Raw genomic sequence first — 19613 nt, forward strand, 5'->3', positions numbered from 1 at the left:
CTTAGCATGCAAGTTTAATATTTTTTAGTCATTAGATCGGCCTAAAGATAAAAAATAACTAAATATTTACTCCTATTTAATTAAATTAAAAAATTAAATAGTAACATAAAATTATCTTTTAGATATCACTTACATTATTGACCCAGCCCGTAGGATTAAAGCGGCAAGCAGCATAGCCTTAGGTTGCACCTGCAGTGAACATCGTGGCAGGGTGTGGGCTGTTCACGATCTAATTTATGCGTCTGTTTGGTTTACGACGCAGGGGAGCAAAACCAAAATTTAGCACTGTCAAAACCTGAGCATGGCTAAATCATGGAAAAGAAGTGTTTGAATTATGGCCAAGCCAATTTATGGCCATAGCTAAAATCTGAAGACAAAAATGATTTTTGTATTACTGTCATGTTAAACTTTACCAAATTTGAGAGTATAATATATGAGATCCATATTTTTTTTTGCGTCAAACTATATTTAACATGGATCTTTTTTGTTAACAAAATTACAAAGAATACGGTGATGCAAATCGATTGCAAATCGGATAAGTGGTTTAAGAAATATTGTTGTGTGAAATCTGTTAGCAAAAGATTATTTGGTTGCGTGCACCCACTAGCATGCTGCCACGTCATTGCTTGAGTTGTATGATCCGCTGGTCAAAATCGGGGCCAGCAAAACGCTCGCGCGTGGGCTGCTTACTGTAGCGGGCTGATGCCAAATTAATTTAGGCTGGCCAAATTTTGACAACAAACCAAGTGGAGATCAAATCACGTGGACGTGCCAAAATTTTGTAAGGCTTTCATAGGCAACAATGAGACGATGCGCGGCCCGAGTGCGCCTCACTGAACACGGAAATTCCAGGCATGCGAATTTTAAAAAAACTATTTGTAGATAGTAAAAAGATAAATTGTAAAAAGCTTTTAATTATAAATTTAAAAAACTTTGCTGATCAGTTTAGTGAAATAGATTTTTATCGTCTATGAAAAGTTGAGGGAAGTATTTCTATGATCTAATAAACGGATTGTAAAGATATATAATTCGTGCTCAAAGAATAGTGAAAAAAATTGATAAGTTAAGTTAATAAATAGATGAGTATCAGATAAGAGATAAATAAATAAGATAAATCATACATAAACAAGAACATAGGTCGTTGCATTTTCCCTACGTGACTGGACGCGTGTGTGGGCTGTGGCTTGTGGATTCTCCGTCTCCCTGCGTGAGATGAGAAGAGGTCCTTTTCCTACTGGCATGTACTGGAGATCTCGAGCGTGTTCCGTATGCATCAACGTTTGCTCGTCACTCGTCAGCTCTTGAGTGTCAATGCGGATCCACTACGAATCTGCGATCACACGAGTAGGAGATTACGTCCTTTTGGTTTGAGCTACCGCACGATCGCGATTCGCGACACGTGCCGTGAATGATACATACCCTGGAGGCCATATCGACGCGTTTGCTCGAGGTGAAGCCGCGATTTTTCTCGACAAGTGAAGAAACCCATCCGCATCAGCAGCGAACGTGTAACACACGCGAAGCATGCACAAGCTAGCTCCTTCAATCAACCATGGATTAGCGCACCTCGTTGGCATCCAAAAAGATAAGGATCATCTCGAAAACCGAGATTTAAGCCGCTAAATCGCTACAAGTTGTCACCAAAACGAGAATTCGACCAAATCATATCTTCACTTCACCCGGAGATCTCGAGTGAAGAGGGGAGGACAGGAAATGATCTTGTAGCTAGAACTCTAGTCATGCAGAATGGCGGGGTAGGTGACGAGGCGCCTGGCGCAGGCGGTGCAGGCGAACCTGCGCTTGGTCTTGAGGCAGAGCGGCAGGAAGCAGAGCACCCACTTGGCCTCCACGTCCGTCGCCGCCACCCCGCCGCCGCAGTACGGGCAGCTCCCGGGCGCCTTCTGCACGCCCAGCACCTTCTCCTCCTTCCCGCACAGCATCGCCCCCGCCCCAGCCGCCGCCGCCGTCGACCCCTCCATCCGCTCACCGTCGCCCCAGGACAACTAGGACAAGCAGGATACGAGCGCCCTGCTCGCTGCCTCTTCTCGGGCGCCGCGACCGCAAGAGCTAGCAGGGCCGGTGCTCGTTTTGGATAGCACGGGTGCAAGAGCTAGCCGCGTCGCCGAGCCGTGGCGGTGGGGCTGGCGCCTGGCGCAATCAATTTCCTCCTGCCTTCGTTGGTGGTGGCACCAGGTCACCAACAGCAAAGGACGGTGCCGTTGCGCGTTGCGCGCGTGAGCTCTGGGGATGTATCCGGGGCAGCTCAGCACGCCAGCCGGGGGCGGCTGTCATTCCGGGCGTGTAACGAGGCATGGTGACTGCCACTTAACTACACCGTGACGTGGCTGCTAACATAAGAGCTAACTCTTAGCGGGGCTCACATGTTCACTAAGATGATGGACTGGCCGGCAGGCTTCGCGGTGGATGTAGACAAGAGGACGAGAAACTGGGCGTCTTAGATTCAGGGTTATAAATATTATCGATAACTGTTTGTTTATCATGATTATTGAAAGATTCGGTCCGCACCGCTTTTATAAATCAAGCGATCATCGATCAAGCTTAAATTTAAAATTTAAAAAATTTAAAAATTTGATAAAATTCGATCGGTTTCTACTAAATTCTACCGAAACTGTGCGGTTACCGTGATTACCACCGCGGACCAGATTTCGAAGGTAAAACACATTTGTAAACCTTGCTCGAGCCGCTTTTGCTTGGGCTTATTCGGCCGAGTCACATGTAGCAGTAGTGCAGTACTGCGAGTGGTTGGTGTGCGTGGGCGCGTTGCTTAATTTGGTGGTCACGGCTAATGTCCGTCCTTGATGCGGTTCAGTGTGCGTTGTTGCGTACGCACGTCGTATCGTGCCGGCGCGTGTGCTTGCTTTGGTGCATGGGAGCAAACGTGAAAACACTTTTTCCTGGGAGGAAATGGCTATGAGATTGCTCGAGAAATAGGCTGGCATCCAGATTCAGGGCCTGCAGGGGGATATATCACTTTTTGAGAGAAAGTATATCGTATATGGGTGCTTGACGACACCAAAAGACCTGGAGCGTGTCCAGTTTATATATATTAATAAAAACATGAGCATATGCATACGCTAGAGATACAAGAAGTCTCGATCAGAAAGAGTACTGAAGCCGGTTGGAGTAGCGAACTCCTGACATACAAAAGCATCGATTAAAAAAAGAAAACAAAGCTATTACACACTAATTGTTGGAACAGCTAAGGTTGCAAGATTCTTTGCTCCTGTCGTGCTCCCAGCACGCACTTCGTCTTGTATCTCAGAGATGAGTCAGTCAACTATTTTCTCGTGACAGCCTTTCGTTTGGTTATCGGTAGGAGCACCAATCAACTCTCCGTTAAACGCGAATGACATGGTCGTCACACGTTTGCCATTGAAACCTCTTTTCACCATCAAGGGAAGTCGTTGTCCAGTTTTTATTAAAACGTGGGCGATTATATTAGAAGAAGACCAAGACATCAAAAGATATTGAATAATACAAGCTAAAGCAACAAGAAAAAGAGAAAAAACTATGACACCATATATGAGTAGAGGCTCGCCAGGACACTGAAGCTAAAAAAACAAAACAATATATATCATAACAATATTCTACGACGACAGGTTAGCCAAACAACTATACACACCGCAATAAACACACCACTAACACCTTATAAGTGACGGAGTACATCGCATGTCATCGTTGCTAAGCTCGCTATGTTAGCGATAAAGTAGCTCCAACTTTAATACAACAGATCTCAGTCTTTACCTTAATATCGCTTCACCCCACACGCACGATTACAACCAGAGGGTCTCCACCTCGTGGACGGGCCTCAAGCCCCTACCTCCGTATGCACTGGGAGCCCAAAAACCCATTCTTCATTTTTTGTATGAAAGAGGAAAAAAAAATTCCTTATTAGGGATTGTAATTTATTATTGATTATATGTCATCGTCACCAAACTTAATCGTATATCCACATGATAACAGCTCTGACAATAACTTAGCACTGTCATGGAGCACAATTTTCAAAGAGACAAAAGCACTGTCATGGAGCACGAACTCGGGCTGCCAAACACTAGGTGCAGGAGAGAGAGGGCCAGATCTGGCGAGGAGCACCCCCTCCGCTCGCCCCTACAGGGTATAGATGCAACGATTAAACTTGTATGGTAATGTTTACGACCAGAATCGATTTCTAAGTGAAAAAATATATCAACAATTCAACGTGCACTTTTCAATCTCTCGCTCGGTGTTGATGTGATTATGAAGTTCATATCCTAGATGCACGTACAATATAGTAGTACAAGTAGCATGCGTGGCGTCAAGTTGTCCGAGTGGTACTGCAAGTGAACTCGCCAGCTCGAAGCCTTCACCGGCTGGCATCCTGCCAACCAATGCGCAGTAAGAATAGTAATAGCGAGCGATTATTTTGCAGACCTTTCGTATTAAAAATTTATAAAATATTTTTAGTTAAAAAGTAGAGCACGTTAAAAATATTTAAATAAATCATCTTATTTATATTCTAGATTAAAAATAAATATTTAAAGTATTTTATATTAATTTACGTGAAGCTGAGAGGTGAATATCCCAATTTCCGATTTGAAGTTGAACTGATCCACCATTCATGCATACTCGTAACCGGGGCTCAAAAATCAAACTCGCCGTGATTGTCCCTTCGTCCGGCTGGCGGCCGGCGACGCTCGCCGTCGTGATTTCGGTTTTTCCGTGAAGCCCACTCATGATTTCGATCCGCCGCAACGGCTACTACGGCCGGCGCACGCGTCGGTGGCCGGCGCCCACGTGGGCCCGCGCCATCCTCGCCGCTCCCGGGCGGGGCCCGCCGGCCTCAACGGTCGGATCTCTCGTCACATCAGGCTGGCTGGGTTCTCATCAACTACCTACTTCCTCTCCCCTCCCCACCCCCCTTCCGGCTCTGCCCTCCCAAGTCGAGAACCCCTCGCGCCCCCTCCCCCCCCCCCCCCGCCTAGGGTTTGGTTTCCTCCCCTCCCCCGTCCGAGCATACACTGCCCGACCGGCGGCCGCCACCCCTCTCAGCCGCCTGTAACTCCCCCTCCGGCCGTCTCAATTGCGCGTTCGGCCGCTCTCCTGTCGCCCTGACCCGAGGTAAGCGCCCCCCCCCCCCCCCGCTTCACTTCCGATCGATCGTTGCTTGCGTAGTGCGTACCTGCCTCCCATGTCGGTCTCTTCCCCCGAGGCACAGGCGGCGGAGGCGGAGGCCAGGGGCAGAGCCGCGGAGGGAGCGAGTGGTCTCCGACCGTGGCGCCTGCCTTGCGTGGGTGCTAGGTTTCTTCTGTTGGGATGGGGTCTCATCAGTCTCAGATCCATAGGCACCGATGTTGCGCTAGTGCAGGCTAGGACCGATTGTTTGATCCACCGATTGGTCTCGACTCTCACATGAATCCAATTTCTGAGCAGATACATGTTTCTGAATTCTGAGAGGGATAGCCCCTGGATGTTGTGACTTATGATTTGTGACGCTTAGATGGCCAGGCAGAAGTTTGTGTTGATTGTTTGAGCAATCGATTGGTCTAGCATTTCCCCAAATCTAATTTATGGGCATTTCTGAATTTTGAGAGGGACAACACCTGGATGTAGTGATACTGCAGCGCTCTGATAGCCTGGAAGGAGGGAGCGAATAAGAGCCGATACTTTTAGTACCAACTGCTATGTTTATCTTTTTATGGCGATGTTATTATTAACGAATTAACTTGCTGAACCTTTTACTATATTAACATAATTGTGGTAGCTTGGGACTAGGAATACACTGTAATGACCGCCAAATTGTCAATAAATTTTAATTACACTGGAAATGTAATGTATCATACGTACCTCAATTATAAGTGTTCTACCTGGAATGTTAAGTCACAATTTATTGGTTTCCTTAGGTTACTCGCGGTGCCACAGAGTTGCGAGTTGCTGGCAACCTGGCATTACTCAATTTGCAGGGTGCCAAGGTTTTGTGGCCATAAAAGGTGATATCCTGGCACAACAAATTTTCTAAGCGAAGCTGCTAATAAAGAACCTCCAAAGCTATCTGCTGTTATTGCTTCCATGGTGAGCATTTAAAATTTTGATATTTTTAGGATTTCTTTTTGGTATTAAAGAGAACATCACTGCAAATCACTTGTGCTGTATTCCGTGGTTCTAATGGCATGTTTATGACACTGAAGGCAACCAACGAGAACCTCCCACCTAATGTCATCAGGCAATTGGCTAAAGAACTGAAAAATCTTGACGAGTCACCTCCAGAAGGGATTAACGTCATCATCAACGATGATGACTTCACCACTATCTTTGCTGATATTGAAGGCCCTGGTAACATTTCTTTCAAGATATTTTGGTTTCCACTAGCCAATATTTTGGGCCTTGCTCTATTAGATTTTTACATCCCTATGCTGCTATCCTGATCATGCTTTACCTGTTTTGTGTATAATGGTGTCTTTTGCCATTCCATTTCATGTTTCTAACACATCGTGTGAATAGAGCTGAGTAAAGATGAAGCATTTTGCTTCTGGCAGTGCATATTATGAACCTGCAGTGTTAATAGTTTCCTTTTTCTATTTCACTACTTTCTGTCTCTGAAAATTTGAATCTGGACATGGTGCAGCTGGAACTCCATATGAGAATGGAGTATTCCGGATGAAGCTGTTATTGTCTCGCGACTTCCCTCAGTCTCCCCCAAAAGGTTTGATTTAGTTCTTTTGATACTTCCAAAATTCGTTGGAGTTCATCCAGCTCTTGAAGTAAAGCCTTCAGTTGAAAATCTTCGACTCTGACCTTTTGCTTTGATTTGCAGGATTCTTCTTGACAAAAATTTTCCATCCAAACATAGCTACTAGTGGTGAGATATGCGTAAACACACTAAAGAAGGATTGGAATCCTGATCTTGGACTAAGACATGTTCTTCTGGTAAGCTTGAAGTTTAGCACACCTCAGCCCTTATTTTGTAGTAGTAACGCACACTTTCTTTGGAAGCAATTGCTAAGCTTTGATCTAGTTCAGCAGCTGGAATGAGTTCCAACTGCTGACACAACATGGCAGAGACTTACTGTGAGATGCTTGTCGGTATGTCTGACAGGTAGTGAGATGCCTTCTGATCGAGCCATTTCCTGAATCTGCACTTAATGAACAAGCTGGGAAGATGCTACTTGAAAACTATGAGGAGTATGCACGGCATGCAAGGTGAACCCTTCAACTTACATTATCAACTAGGAGTAGAGCTCATAGATGCTTTCTTAATGGTCAAAACTGCAGTATTCGGAACTATGATTCTTTATGCAAGCAATGCTGACACTTTGACATGAATATATGATGGCTAAAGCTAACCTGACAAATCAGATCACATCACTTACTGAAGCATCGCGTAGAAGATGTAACTAGTTAATGATAATTTCATCGGGCTCCATATGCAGGTTATACACTGGCATCCATGCCCTTAAACCTAAGAACAAGTCCAAGACTGGAGTTATTTCTGAGTCAACCACAGCACTGAATGTGGACAAGTCTTGTACTACTTCCAGCGAGAACACACCATCAGTGCCAACAGCAGTATCTACCTCCACGACAACTAGAGCATTTGGCACGAACTTGCAGGATCAGAATGCTACTGTTTCTGATCCTGCTGTAGGAGCATCAGCAGCACAAAAGAAGGATGCGCCCCTTGCTGCGAAAGTTCCAGTTGATAAGAAAAAGGTGGATGCACGGAAGAAGAGCCTGAAGAGATTGTAGGCCAAAACCTCCGACTTGGGGAGGTGGTTAGTAGACAGCTGCAGTTAACGATTCAAATTTCTTCGCGATGCATAGTGAAACCGGGAAAAATAAGTCTGAGAAGCATCTGATGAAGTGGCTGTTCGGAGAAGTGTGGCCAAAAGGGAATAATGTGAACTGGGTCCTTCGGGACAAACTGTATGTGCAATGTCAATCATTTGGAAGAAAAGGTGCCTATTTGTTTGTTTCTCTCATTTCCCTGATTTATCTGATGCAATCAACCAGCATGCCTACTACTTATCGGACCATGATGGCAGCAGCCTGCAGAGCTGCAGGGCGTACAAGTCCTACCTGATCACTTCTGATTCAGATTCATGGTTCGTTACTGGCTGCAAAACTCAATGCATGGATTATTTCGTTGCTGATCCAAGTGAAATGACTCTTGTGTATGTGGTTTGTCGACTTCTTCACCAAATATTCTGTGGATTGTTGTGGCAGTAGCGATTAAGATCTGATAGGTGGAGTAGCTTGTAGGATCGCTGTTGGCTGCGAGTTGCTGGCCGAACGTTGCATGTAAGCTAAAGAGCTCATCGGCTGCCAACTTTCACCAAATGATCGTTCAAGTCGTAAACTAGCAAGTCAATACTTTTTAGGAGAAAAATTAACATAATTACGCTCTCCTATCAATCTATTGACTCATAAACCATACGGAAAAGGATTAAGAGCTCAGATCCCAAGATCGATTTCTCACGTAGTTTCGTAACTCCGTTCAGCCGGCGACCCTCGCCAGGATTTCGAATCCGTGGGACGGCCCAACGGCTAGCACGCACAGGGCGGGACGGGGCATGCCAAACGCCACGGCAGGTGGGGCCCACGAGCGCTCTTCCTGGGTCCACTCGCCAGGCCGTGCCCCGGATGGGCGGGCCATACTCGACTCAACGTCGTGTGTCGACGGTCGCAATTCTCAAATCTCAGTTGCTGCCTCCTCTCTCGCCTTCCGCGTCTGCCTTGCTCTCTCCAACGCGGCTAGGCTGCCTCCGCCGTTGCCAAGCCGCTCCGCCGCTCCTCGGCGACGACATGTCCTCCAAACGCGTTCCCAGATATCCCAGGGGGCTTCTCCGCTTCTCGCCGTCGAAGCCAGAGCATCGCTCCGAAGATTCCGCTGTCTCCAACGATGTCACCGCCGCGGGAGATCGACGTCGATGCCTTCCAGCCGCCGGAGCCGAGGTAGGTCGCGTAGTCGCGTATCCACCCTCCGATCGCTAGCGTGCGGCCAATATTAGATCGGCGTGTACCGCTTCGTGTTTTATAGCTTAGCCGTCGACTCCGAGATCAACGCGTTAGATTTAACGAACACGTAATCCGCGTCAGCCAGCCACGCAAGCACGCCATGCAGGCACAGTTATCCTACGTTGCAGCCTAATCAGCAGCACCGAGCCCAGTCAGCACGTCCCGTCAGAGGATGACGTCAGCACTGCGCAATAAAGGCCTTTTTCAGTAGAAAATTAATTCCGAAATATCCTAAAATACGTGAAATATATTTTATTTAATAGAACATTTCTGAAAAATTATTAATAAATTAGATAAAGGTTTCTAAATGTTTTCTCACTAAAATAAATTCAATTAAAATGTTTTTAACTCGTTTGTATGTCTTTTAATACTTTTAGTGATAAAAATAATAAATAAAATTTTAAATAATGTTTACTAAACCTAGAATAATTGTTTCAATAAGTAAATAGGTTTTCTTTAATGTTTTTAATTCTGAAACATTGGTAAATAATTATTATAAATCAAAAAATGAGTTTTTATTTTTAAAAATAATTTTGAATAGTTTGTTTTTAATAATTTTTAGTGTTTCTTTAATTCCTAAAAATCCTTTTTAATTCTAAATAATAGCTAGAAAATCTAGAAAAATTCCAAAAACCTCTAAACTTGACATCAACATCACCATCTATTTCCCAACATACCATCACCACTTTCCAATATCAAAACTCTACGATTGATGCAAATAGAAAGAGGCGTGCTCATAACTGAGAGCATGACAATTCAAATTGATTTTACATCCTGCAAGGGGTACTTCTTTACTCATACGACTCGAGGACCATTCGGCTTAACATAGGTCCACATAAGGGGTACTCGTGACAACCTTTCCCAAATAAGCCACAACTGTTTGAACATACGTCTCGGCGTGCGGAGGTCATCTAGAACTACTCCATAAGCAAACTAGATACCCCTTACAAGCCTATTATATCGACAATACACGAGACTCGCACGTCAAAAGATCACATCTACATAAGGTATTCGGTTTATCTTACCATTATAGCGACATGTGGTAAGTACAGAAAGTGCTAAAACCAACTATACCAATGGCCGATGCTTAATCGATTCAAGGGCTTATAGCATCCGAGACTCCCTTCTCGAGCCATCCCTATTTCCCGCTCGAACCTTATCTCATCCTAACTAACTTACACATCCCTCCATCATCATTATCATTAGTGAATAATAAGTAAGTCCTAAGCTCGTGAACGATGGTCGAAGCATCGCTCGACTTCTATCGAGAACTTATGCATGACTAAACACATCATGTTCATTTTTTGGTTGACAATCACACAAAGAATAACCTAGGTTACAACAGATCAAGAGATAAACAATGCCAGTGTAAGGTAGTGCAACAAATAGGATCTACTCATAAAACCCAACAATGACTCACTACATGCAAATATACATAAAGCGTAGTTTATCAAATTAGATTTCACATGATCCAAAGTACTAGGAAGAGTATGGATGTTTGCCTTGCTGCTCAGTTTCATAATTAATAGTCACAAAGTCCGGAACATCCTATATCAAGATCAGAACACCTGATATCAGCTTCACAATTAATAGTCACAAAGTTCCAATATCAAGATCGGAACTTCCGATGTGGCCGGAACATCCGGTATTTTGAAAATGAGGCGCTCGGGTTGCCTAAACTTGAATTAATCAGAAATTCCAGTTTATAAACCAGAACTTCCGATGTTCTTGCAGAAAGGAGTTTTGCGATGATTTGTCGATCGATTCAACTTGCATGTTAAAATCTAAATCACATAAACATGTAAAAGCACTAAAGCATTGGTTCTAGACCTAACTCATCCACTCCAAAAGCACAAACACTAGCTCTACTCATCCAAACATTCTTCTAGCTCTATTGCCTCAAGAACATGATGATGCTTCGCTGTTCTTCGATTTGCAGCTCACAAACTGAAAGGACAATGATGTCGCCGAGTGGGGGTGAATAGTCATTTTACAAAAATTCATCCCCTTTTACTGTTGGACTAAACTTGCAGCGGAATATAAATTAACGGATTTTTCATAAATGAAAAATCTAAATATGCTAGGCTCAACTAGTGCACAATCACCTTAAATAAATGTGAAAATTTACAATCCTAGGGTGACAAGAATTACTCAAATCTAGCGAAAGATATGCAATAAGACTCAAATTGAAAAGGCTGAAAACACTGTTCATATACCTGAAATTATTGTTCATCCGGATACTCCGGTGAAGACCGGAGTCTCCGGGTTTTACAGGTCCGAAAACTCCGGTGAAGTCCGGATTCTCCGGTTTCTGTACAGAACAGAGCCCGAAACTGAATAAAAAGGATAGGTAGTGATGTTGTGTGTTCCCGGAGATGATTCCAAATAGATCCACTGAGAACCTATACTCAAATACACACAAACAAGTAGATCGAGTAATATGCACAAAGATTTGAGCAAGAACTTAAAAGTAAGGAAACAAGAGAGGAGACACAAAGATTTGTTTCCCGAAGTTCGGAATCCTTGATCTCTTCCCTTCCGGAGGCGAGATCGACCTTCACAAACTTTCCCGTGGCTCACCACAAGCACAGGAGCTCACCGGCGACACCTAGCCGGCTAGGAGGCTTCACCTCTAAGAGTAACAAACGCTTCGAGAATTTCTTGTTGAGAACTCAAGTGCTCAAGATTGGATTTTAGCTCACTTGCACTCAATCTTCCAATCTCTCAACCCAACTCACTTTTCTTCTCAAATCACACACTAGAATGGAGTGGGAGAGGTTCTTTTAGCTCTAGAAATGTGTTCTTTCGTGCCCTTTGCAGCAGCCCCAAAGGATGGGGTGAGTGGGGTATAAATAGCCCACTTCAAACAACTAGCCGTTACTGTTCTGACACACCTACCCCGGTGTATCCGGTGAACACCGGAGTCTCCAGCCTAAAATCCGAAACGGCGTCAGAACGGTCACAGAACTGTGTCAGAACTAGCAGTTAGGCTCTTTTCTAGACTTTACCGGAGTATCCGGCCTACACCGGAGTCTCCGGTCGGCACTTAACACAGAAAACAGCCTCAGAGACTTCCCAGAGTCTCCGACCACTCCAGGTACCGGAGTATCCGGACTTCACCGGAGTCTCTGGCCACTCCAGGTACCGGAGTATCCGGACTTCACCGGAGTCTCCGAGCACAGCACAGCTGACCTCCGAAAAACAGCGATAACTTTTGATCTCGGAGTCCGATTTCGACGATTTTGGACTCTATGAAAAGCTTATTCAGAGGGCTACACATCCCAATTGAATTCATGGCCTAAAACACATAGGATCAAACTAGGAACACTCCAAAACCTATTTTGAACACTTCCACACTTTTCGCTCCGGACTCTTAACAAGAAACTCTCACTTTGGGTTTGGTTGGGAACTCTTGAGCACTGAGACGTGACAATTAGCTCACGTTGCATCCCTCTTAATAGTGCAGCATACCTAGACTCAATTTTAAAGATAAAACACATTTGAACCAATTTGAGCCTTTTGAATACTTTTAAGTACCGCTTCTTACTTTCAAACCTTTGAGGGTTGCTAACTTCCATAAAATCTTCACTCTATCTATTTTTGATTCCTCATGTGATTGATGCAAATTACTCATAGCTTCTCATGGCCTTACACGGTCCATTGGCGCAAAGTTTCACTCGCTCTTCACCATCGCTTTGGTCCTTCGGCGCCAAGCCATTTGCTTGCCCTTCACCACCGGATGGTCCATCGCAGCCGAGTCTTGCATGCCTTTCACCGTCTTACCACAAAACCATTTTGTATTCGACATCTTCAGAGAATTCACTTTTTCATATATGGAGTCCACTTTTGTTCTTCACTCTTGGCATATGCGATTTCAATTCAACTTATGCATTCTTATGGATCCTAACCTCAACTCACTCTCAAGCACAAAGCACATGGGTTAGTCCATAAAACTTAAATGACAACATTTATACCTTAAGTTACTTGATCTCCACAAGTAACTTATTAGCCTTCATGCATATTATCAATCTTCATATAGAACCTAACCCCACTCATTCTTAAACACATAGCACACGGGTTAGTCTATAAAACTCTATTAACATGTCATACCTTTAGTTACTTGATCTTCACAAGTAACTTAGCCTTCAAGCTTATTGCTAATCTTATTGAGCTTCTTCTTCTTCTTATGAGCATCACTAAAATCTCAATAACTTTTGATGCAATTATTTGAACTCATAGCATTTCTCAAAGAATCCATGCTTCATCATTTATGCATCTCCTATTGAATAACCTAATAGCAATTCTTAATATGATTGTTAGTCCATAGGCATTGTCATTACTTACCCGAGCATCACCTAGAGCTTATTCATCTTGATGCATTTTCAATCTCAACATTTACATAGAGCTCATGCATATCTCTCATCGATGCATCACCTATGAAACAACTTACTAACAAACTCAACATCATTGTTAGTCCATAGGTATTATCATTAATTACCAAAACCACACATAGGGGCTAGATGCATTTTCACAAACCCATCCAAACCGATCTAAAACATGCATTGCTACCATGGAAATCCTAGAGACTTACCAAAAGTTCTTTGCCAAGGTTAGTGACTGTCTGCAAAGGGGAAATCGGAGGGAAAAGTTTGGAGAAAGGAGGACAAGGTGCTGCTGAAATTTCAGAAAAGAGAGGTGAAAAAATTGCTTTGCAACTCCTTTAAATCTCCATGCATGCAAGAAAGAATTAGATGGATAGAGAGCTAGAGAGGTGGAGAACATCATGACAACACATCCATACCTTTCTTTTGCTTCTAGAAGTGGGATTTGGGTGGAGAATGGAGAGAGCGAGAAGGGGGGGGGGGGGTGAGAGCTGTTCTTTCCGCTTGTGTTGTTTGGTTGGGGAGAGAGGAGAGTGAGTGAGGTGGAGTGAGGGAGAGGGAGCTGCTAGTGGAGTGCAACTGAGTGAGAGGGAGAGGTGAGGTGGTGGGGCCAGCTAGTGGGTCCCGCAAGCTAGAGAGACAAGCTAAAATAGCTACAAAACATTTCCCCCTCTCTCAATTTGAAAATCCAACACGAGGTGCTCTAGTGCTCCAATAATTATAGGAATTATGGACCGTGATTACAAAATGAGATGAACCCAAATTTAAATTGAATTCACACACAACACTATGCGGAACAAAATCTAATGAAAACTCTAACATCGGGTATTTTCAAAACACATAGCAATTATTAAATCAGCATTAGAATTAACACGCACTCATAAAATGCTTAGCCAATAAACATCATGCTCATGATGCATGATTATGCTTAATGTCATGTTGACGGATTTGGGATGTGACACTAGTGCTCTCTGTTCTGCGTTCAAGTGTTAATTCGAAAGTTTCATGTTTTACCCTAAAGTTTCAGGTTAAGCCAAAAAAGTTGCATAACGACTAGTTTTGGAGGGTTGGGTATAAATACCCTCTCACCCCCTCTCTTCATTAGTTGTTGGTGCTTCCACGAAAACACTCAAAACTAAAGCCAATAGAGCTCTCCCCACTCCAATCTAGTATGATATTTGAGAAGAAAAGTGAGTTGAGTTGAGAGATTGAAGTTTGAATGCAAGTGAGCATAACTCTCATCTTGAGCACTCGAGTTCATCAGCAAGAAGTTTGTCATCGCGTTTGTTACTCTTGGAGCCTGAAGCTCTTAGATGGCTAGGCATCGTTGGTGAGCACCCAAGGTTATGGTGTGCCACGAGAAATTTGTGAAGGCTTCGATTTCACCTCCGCAAGGGAAGAAATCAAGAGTTGAAGCCAAGCTCAAGTGTGACCAAGCTTGGAGAGGAAAATGATTGAGAGAGATTTGACTCAAGTGTGATCGAGCCCCTCAACAGAGACGTAGGAACCTCTAGTGGATGTGTCCAAACTTGGAGAAACAAATCGCGTGTCTCCTCTCTTGTTTTCTTATTTTTGAGTTTTTGCTTACTATTTGTGCATATTGCTCAATCTACTTGCTCGTGTGAAATTGATTGTAGGTTCTCCATAGATCTACTTTGAATCATCACTCGAAACACATGACATCATTTGGTTTGAGCTAGAACTCTTTAGGTGTACCATGATTTTAGTTTTGAGTTTATTCTTTGCTAAACCCAGAAGCTCCGGATTCTGCATATTCCGTTGCAAATCTCTTAACCCGAAAGTTTTGGATTATGTACAATCCGCAGTGTAGTTTTAATTTTGCAAGAACGCCTATTCACCCCTTTCTAGACGACATCATTATCTTTTCAGCCACACATGATTAAAATACATTGGTTTTAGATAACTTTGGGTTAGTGATTTATTTATGGTTGCGGGAGCCATGTTTTAGGTGGTCAACTTCGGTTGAAGTGGTTTATGTAAAAAAGGTTAATTCTTGAGGTTGTTTAGATTCAATAATTTCATTTGTCTTAAATATTTTGTTAAATTATGCCTTTATGCAAATAAGCCCCTGTAAGCCTTGATTATTGTGAATGCATTCATTTCATTCTTTTACCATAACTTACGGAGTACAAGACATACTCATACTTGCTATAACTATACTGCTCAGTAGGGGAAGATTATGAGGACTATTTTGAGGATTGAGAATTCTGAGGCAGCACTCCGCATCGACTACATGCGGGTAGGGGTGTAATTAGATTGGATACGGACAGATATCGCTGATCCTGTATGCTATCTCGTATCTTTTTCATCGAAATCGGAGCTAGACACAGATGATGTTGGATACATATATGGATGCAGACAGTCTCGGTCACGAATACAGATTGAATATATGACGAGTAGGATACACACAATGTCAATCACGAATATTTATTCGCATATTGAGTAAGAGCAATAACTATATATCGCATATGTTATGATTGTCTGACATTTCACATATCCAAAATTCAACTATATTAAAGGTCCAACAAGCAAATCAGCAATATACTCCAATGAAAAGAGTTCAATTCGAGCAAAATCAGAGAAGTTACGAGTGCCTAATATGTTGGCTAAAGCTTCTATTTATTATCTGAACATATTAATTACTTCAAATGTAAAAAGTATCAACTACAATTTTGTAGATCTCGTCGAGAACTAAAATATTTATATAAAGATCATCTCCATCTGATTCCGTATAAAAAAGTTACAAGCTCCGAAAAATAGGCTCGGATAGTTGTCAGATATTCTTTGGATACATCCGATTTTAATCTTGAATATCCGATATCCAACGAATACTTGGCTCTCTACATCCGAATATGATGTATGATACAACTATTTAAGATCCGATTCGATATCTAAGATTGCTTCCAGATATCCGAAATCTGATTAGCATATAAAACGGTTTGGGCGATCGGGCAGGTGGGAAAAATCTGGCCCGTTTTCACCCCTACAAGAGGGAATGGGAGAATAAAAAGACTGCACTAGCTGCAGTTTTTATTTGCTTTTTGACACTCAAATGCCCCCTTTATAATAACATATATTTACTTTAAGTTGTGACAATGTGTTATTGTTATCATCTATGAAATATTTATATATCCAGATTGATTTATAGTTTAATATAGGGAAATTTGTCTACAGGGCACTAAAAGAGTGTTGTTTGGTCTCCAATACATCACACTCGTCGATTTTGCCTGCCAGACATTACGAAAACGTGTCTTGGTCTACAGGACACCGCAACAAATAAAATATTCATAAGGTGAGTGAAAAGTCATTGTTGCCCTTCTCCTCATTATCACCCGCGCCGTCCTGCTCGGCCACGCTACCCATGCGCGTTGACCCACCCGGCGTCGAGCCATCGAGCCGAACACGCCACGACGCAAGGCTGCCGCTCGCACGCGCCATTCCCGCGAGCAGCTGCCACCGCGCCGCTGCTTCGCCTGCGTTGCCGCTCGTGTGCGCACTGCCACCGAGTGTGCCTCATGCGCGCGCTACTGGCCCACACCGCCACGCCCTCCGCCGCCTACGCGCACATCGTCCCGGCCGCGCCCGCACGTCCTTCCGCCCGCTGTTCACGCATCAAGCCACCACCGGAGATCCCTTCGCCCCGGTCGGCTTTCCCCGCCCTCGCTTCGTGCACGCCGGTTGCAAAGTCTTCATGGTGCAAGCTCGTTGGGGCAGGCACACGAGAAGAGGGCGATGGCGTCAACATCAGTGGGTCACCGTGGAGCTTAGGAAGGCGACGAATCTGATGGAGCGGCGTTGAGGCGGGCGGGCGACGGTGGACCTGAACGGCTGTATGCAAGGGGAAATCGGCCAGAGACACCACAGATCAACGGGATGATGGAGAGGACCTGCGGCGTTGCAAGCGCATCAGCGCCGGACGAGATGCCTGGTGTTCTGCTACAATCGAGTGGGGCAAAAGGCTGGTGAGGTAGTGGAGATGCTCATGGCGGAAAGAGAGGGGAAATAACTTCACTGGATGCAAGAACGACCGATTGCCGCGGAGGCATTTTCCGTTGGGGCTGAGAACAACGGTAATGATGTGGTGAGGACCGGCGACGACATGTGATGGACGCATCGGAGGGCAGGGCAGGGCCGCCGCCCGATCCTGTCTCCACCGCATCGCCCGACTCTGAGCCGCCACCGAGAGCCTCCCCTCTGGCTTCACCCCTGCTACGACATCAACGAACTGAGGACAAGGGCATTTGTGTCATTTTCAAACTATTCTCTCTTCTCATTAGCTGAAAATAAATATTTTATTCACTGCGGTGTCCGATAGACCAAGCCACATTTTCGTAGTGTCTGGCAGGTAAAATCGAAGAGTATGACGTGTTGGAGACCAAACAATACCCTTTTAGTGTCCTGTAGACAAATTTTTCTTTAATATATATTATGGATATTGGTGTATCCTATACCAGTTCCGACAAGATGGATGCACGGAAGAAGAGCCTGAAGAGATTATTATCAAATAATCCTGGGAAGCAGCGGTGGGTAGTGGTAGATAAGATAATGATCTCTTCATAAGTGCTAGATTCAGCAGATGCGCGGTGGAACTTAAGAAAAACGCCAGAGGCATCTCATGGGCTTGTGTTCGGGAGAAGGATGCTTGTGTTGGGTCCAAAAGGAAAGAATGTGAAGTGGGTCTGTACTGTACTACTGTGTAATCTGTTGGAACAAACTGTCTGTGCAATGAAAATTATTTGAAAGAATACTCGCCTTTTCTGTTGATTCCTATGGTCTTGTTGTTCCTGTGTAAATTAGATGCTTCATGGATAAGTTCAGTGATTCTGAAGCTTTCCCTGACGAAGAGTGCAGTGCTAAAGTGAAAAGGTAATATATACTCGTCCTGAACCAATGAACAGTTCAGGCCACTCTTTTGTCCCCCTTTGAAGCTCTAATCTTAGGCCACCTCGATTCTTCAGGTATCAAAAGGCTTTTTACCAACACTAAACTCTCATCATGCCCATCCCACTAGGATATCAATCTAGCAATCTCTCTTGTTCAGGCACTAGGTCATGTCAAGTTCCTTCTCAAGATATCCTTTCCTTTTCTTCTTGCTTCCTCAGCTCTCTTTCTTCTCAGATTCTCTAGCGAAATGCGACTTATCTTCCAAAGGTCATGATTAAGAGCCGTCAAGATTCAAGAAAGGCTTCCAGATGAGATAAAAAAACCCAAGTGGGTAACTTTTAGCTGCCTTGATGTGCCGTGCCCATGATGATGATGATCCACCCAAAGTTTGTCTCGTGACCCAAAGAGGATTCGGGAACTTTCACAGGCAGCTGCACTAATCTGGATTCTGTACGATCCACAGATGTGACAAACAGGATCTATCTCTATACTTTGAGCATTTTCCTCCTGCACTTTCGCTTTTGTTCTATCATCCGTTTCTCGCTTTGAGGCTTATTTATTTTTTATTCTATTATATATTTTGGTTTTAAAAGTCAAAGGAAAAATAAATGATTATATATAATATAAGAGTTGATTACATAATCACAAACCAAGTCGTATTACGAAATCTCACAATACACAATTTATTAGAAATGAACTTTTGCAGATTCTATAAACTAAACTAAAATTTCACAGTCTAAGCTAAAATAATCATCAATAATACATCCATCAAGCAAGCATCTATCTATACGGGTAACTAATCACACACCAATGTCACGACAGAGAAAAAGAATAGCGTTGAGGGTTGGTAGAGTTTTTTTTTTATGCTAATCTCATCAATAACTCCTCTTGCAACACAAAAACTTCACATTTTTTAAAGAAAAAAAAGGCATTGTTACGTTTGTAGTTTTCTTTTTTTAAATTCCCATGCTGCAAACAGGGCTTAAGATGGCATGCGGGGTGTGAATGCGAGGAGGAGCACAACAACACGTGTAGTAAAATATTATCAACTTCCAGGTGGGCCTCTCCACCTATTTTCCTTCGCTTCACCATGTACTGCTCCCACTAACACTAATCAAATAACCAAATCGAAAAAGAGGGGGGAAAAGTGCCAAATCTTCGATCTCACAGGACGAATGTCCGTTGAACTCAGGGTTCATAAATGTGTTTGAGCATCGAAATACGTTTCCAGCGTATTCTTTGAATATTGCGAATATCGATCAAAATTTGAAGAATTCAATTAGAATTCAACCAAAATTCATAATTTTTTTAATT

The 19613-nt window shown here is 43.6% G+C and overlaps 2 protein-coding genes across 3 annotated transcripts; one reads left to right on the forward strand and one right to left on the reverse strand.

Annotated features, from left to right (window-relative positions):
• Positions 1-1610: 1610 nt before the first annotated feature.
• On the reverse strand, positions 1611-2273 carry LOC133883193 (uncharacterized). Its single transcript, XM_062322424.1, has one exon. It carries the CDS (start codon positions 1977-1979, stop codon positions 1734-1736), a length of 246 nt encoding a protein of 81 aa, XP_062178408.1. The 5' UTR covers positions 1980-2273; the 3' UTR covers positions 1611-1733.
• Positions 2274-4963: 2690 nt separating this feature from the next.
• On the forward strand, positions 4964-7976 carry LOC133883596 (ubiquitin-conjugating enzyme E2 22-like). 2 transcript variants are annotated; one of them, XM_062322969.1, is made up of 7 exons: positions 4964-5118; positions 5901-6069; positions 6186-6330; positions 6623-6700; positions 6812-6924; positions 7094-7197; positions 7428-7976. In XM_062322969.1, exons 2-7 carry the CDS (start codon positions 6067-6069, stop codon positions 7741-7743), a joined length of 759 nt encoding a protein of 252 aa, XP_062178953.1. In that variant the 5' UTR covers positions 4964-5118; positions 5901-6066; the 3' UTR covers positions 7744-7976. The 2 variants fall into 2 exon arrangements, with proteins under 2 accessions (XP_062178953.1, XP_062178952.1); XM_062322968.1 differs by lacking the exons at positions 4964-5118; positions 5901-6069 and having other exon boundaries at positions 6153-6330.
• The last annotated feature ends 11637 nt before the right edge of the window (positions 7977-19613 follow it).

The sequence above is a fragment of the Phragmites australis genome, chromosome 10 (assembly GCF_958298935.1).
Source record: "Phragmites australis chromosome 10, lpPhrAust1.1, whole genome shotgun sequence".
In the NCBI taxonomy this organism is placed as follows: Eukaryota; Viridiplantae; Streptophyta; class Magnoliopsida; order Poales; family Poaceae; genus Phragmites; species Phragmites australis.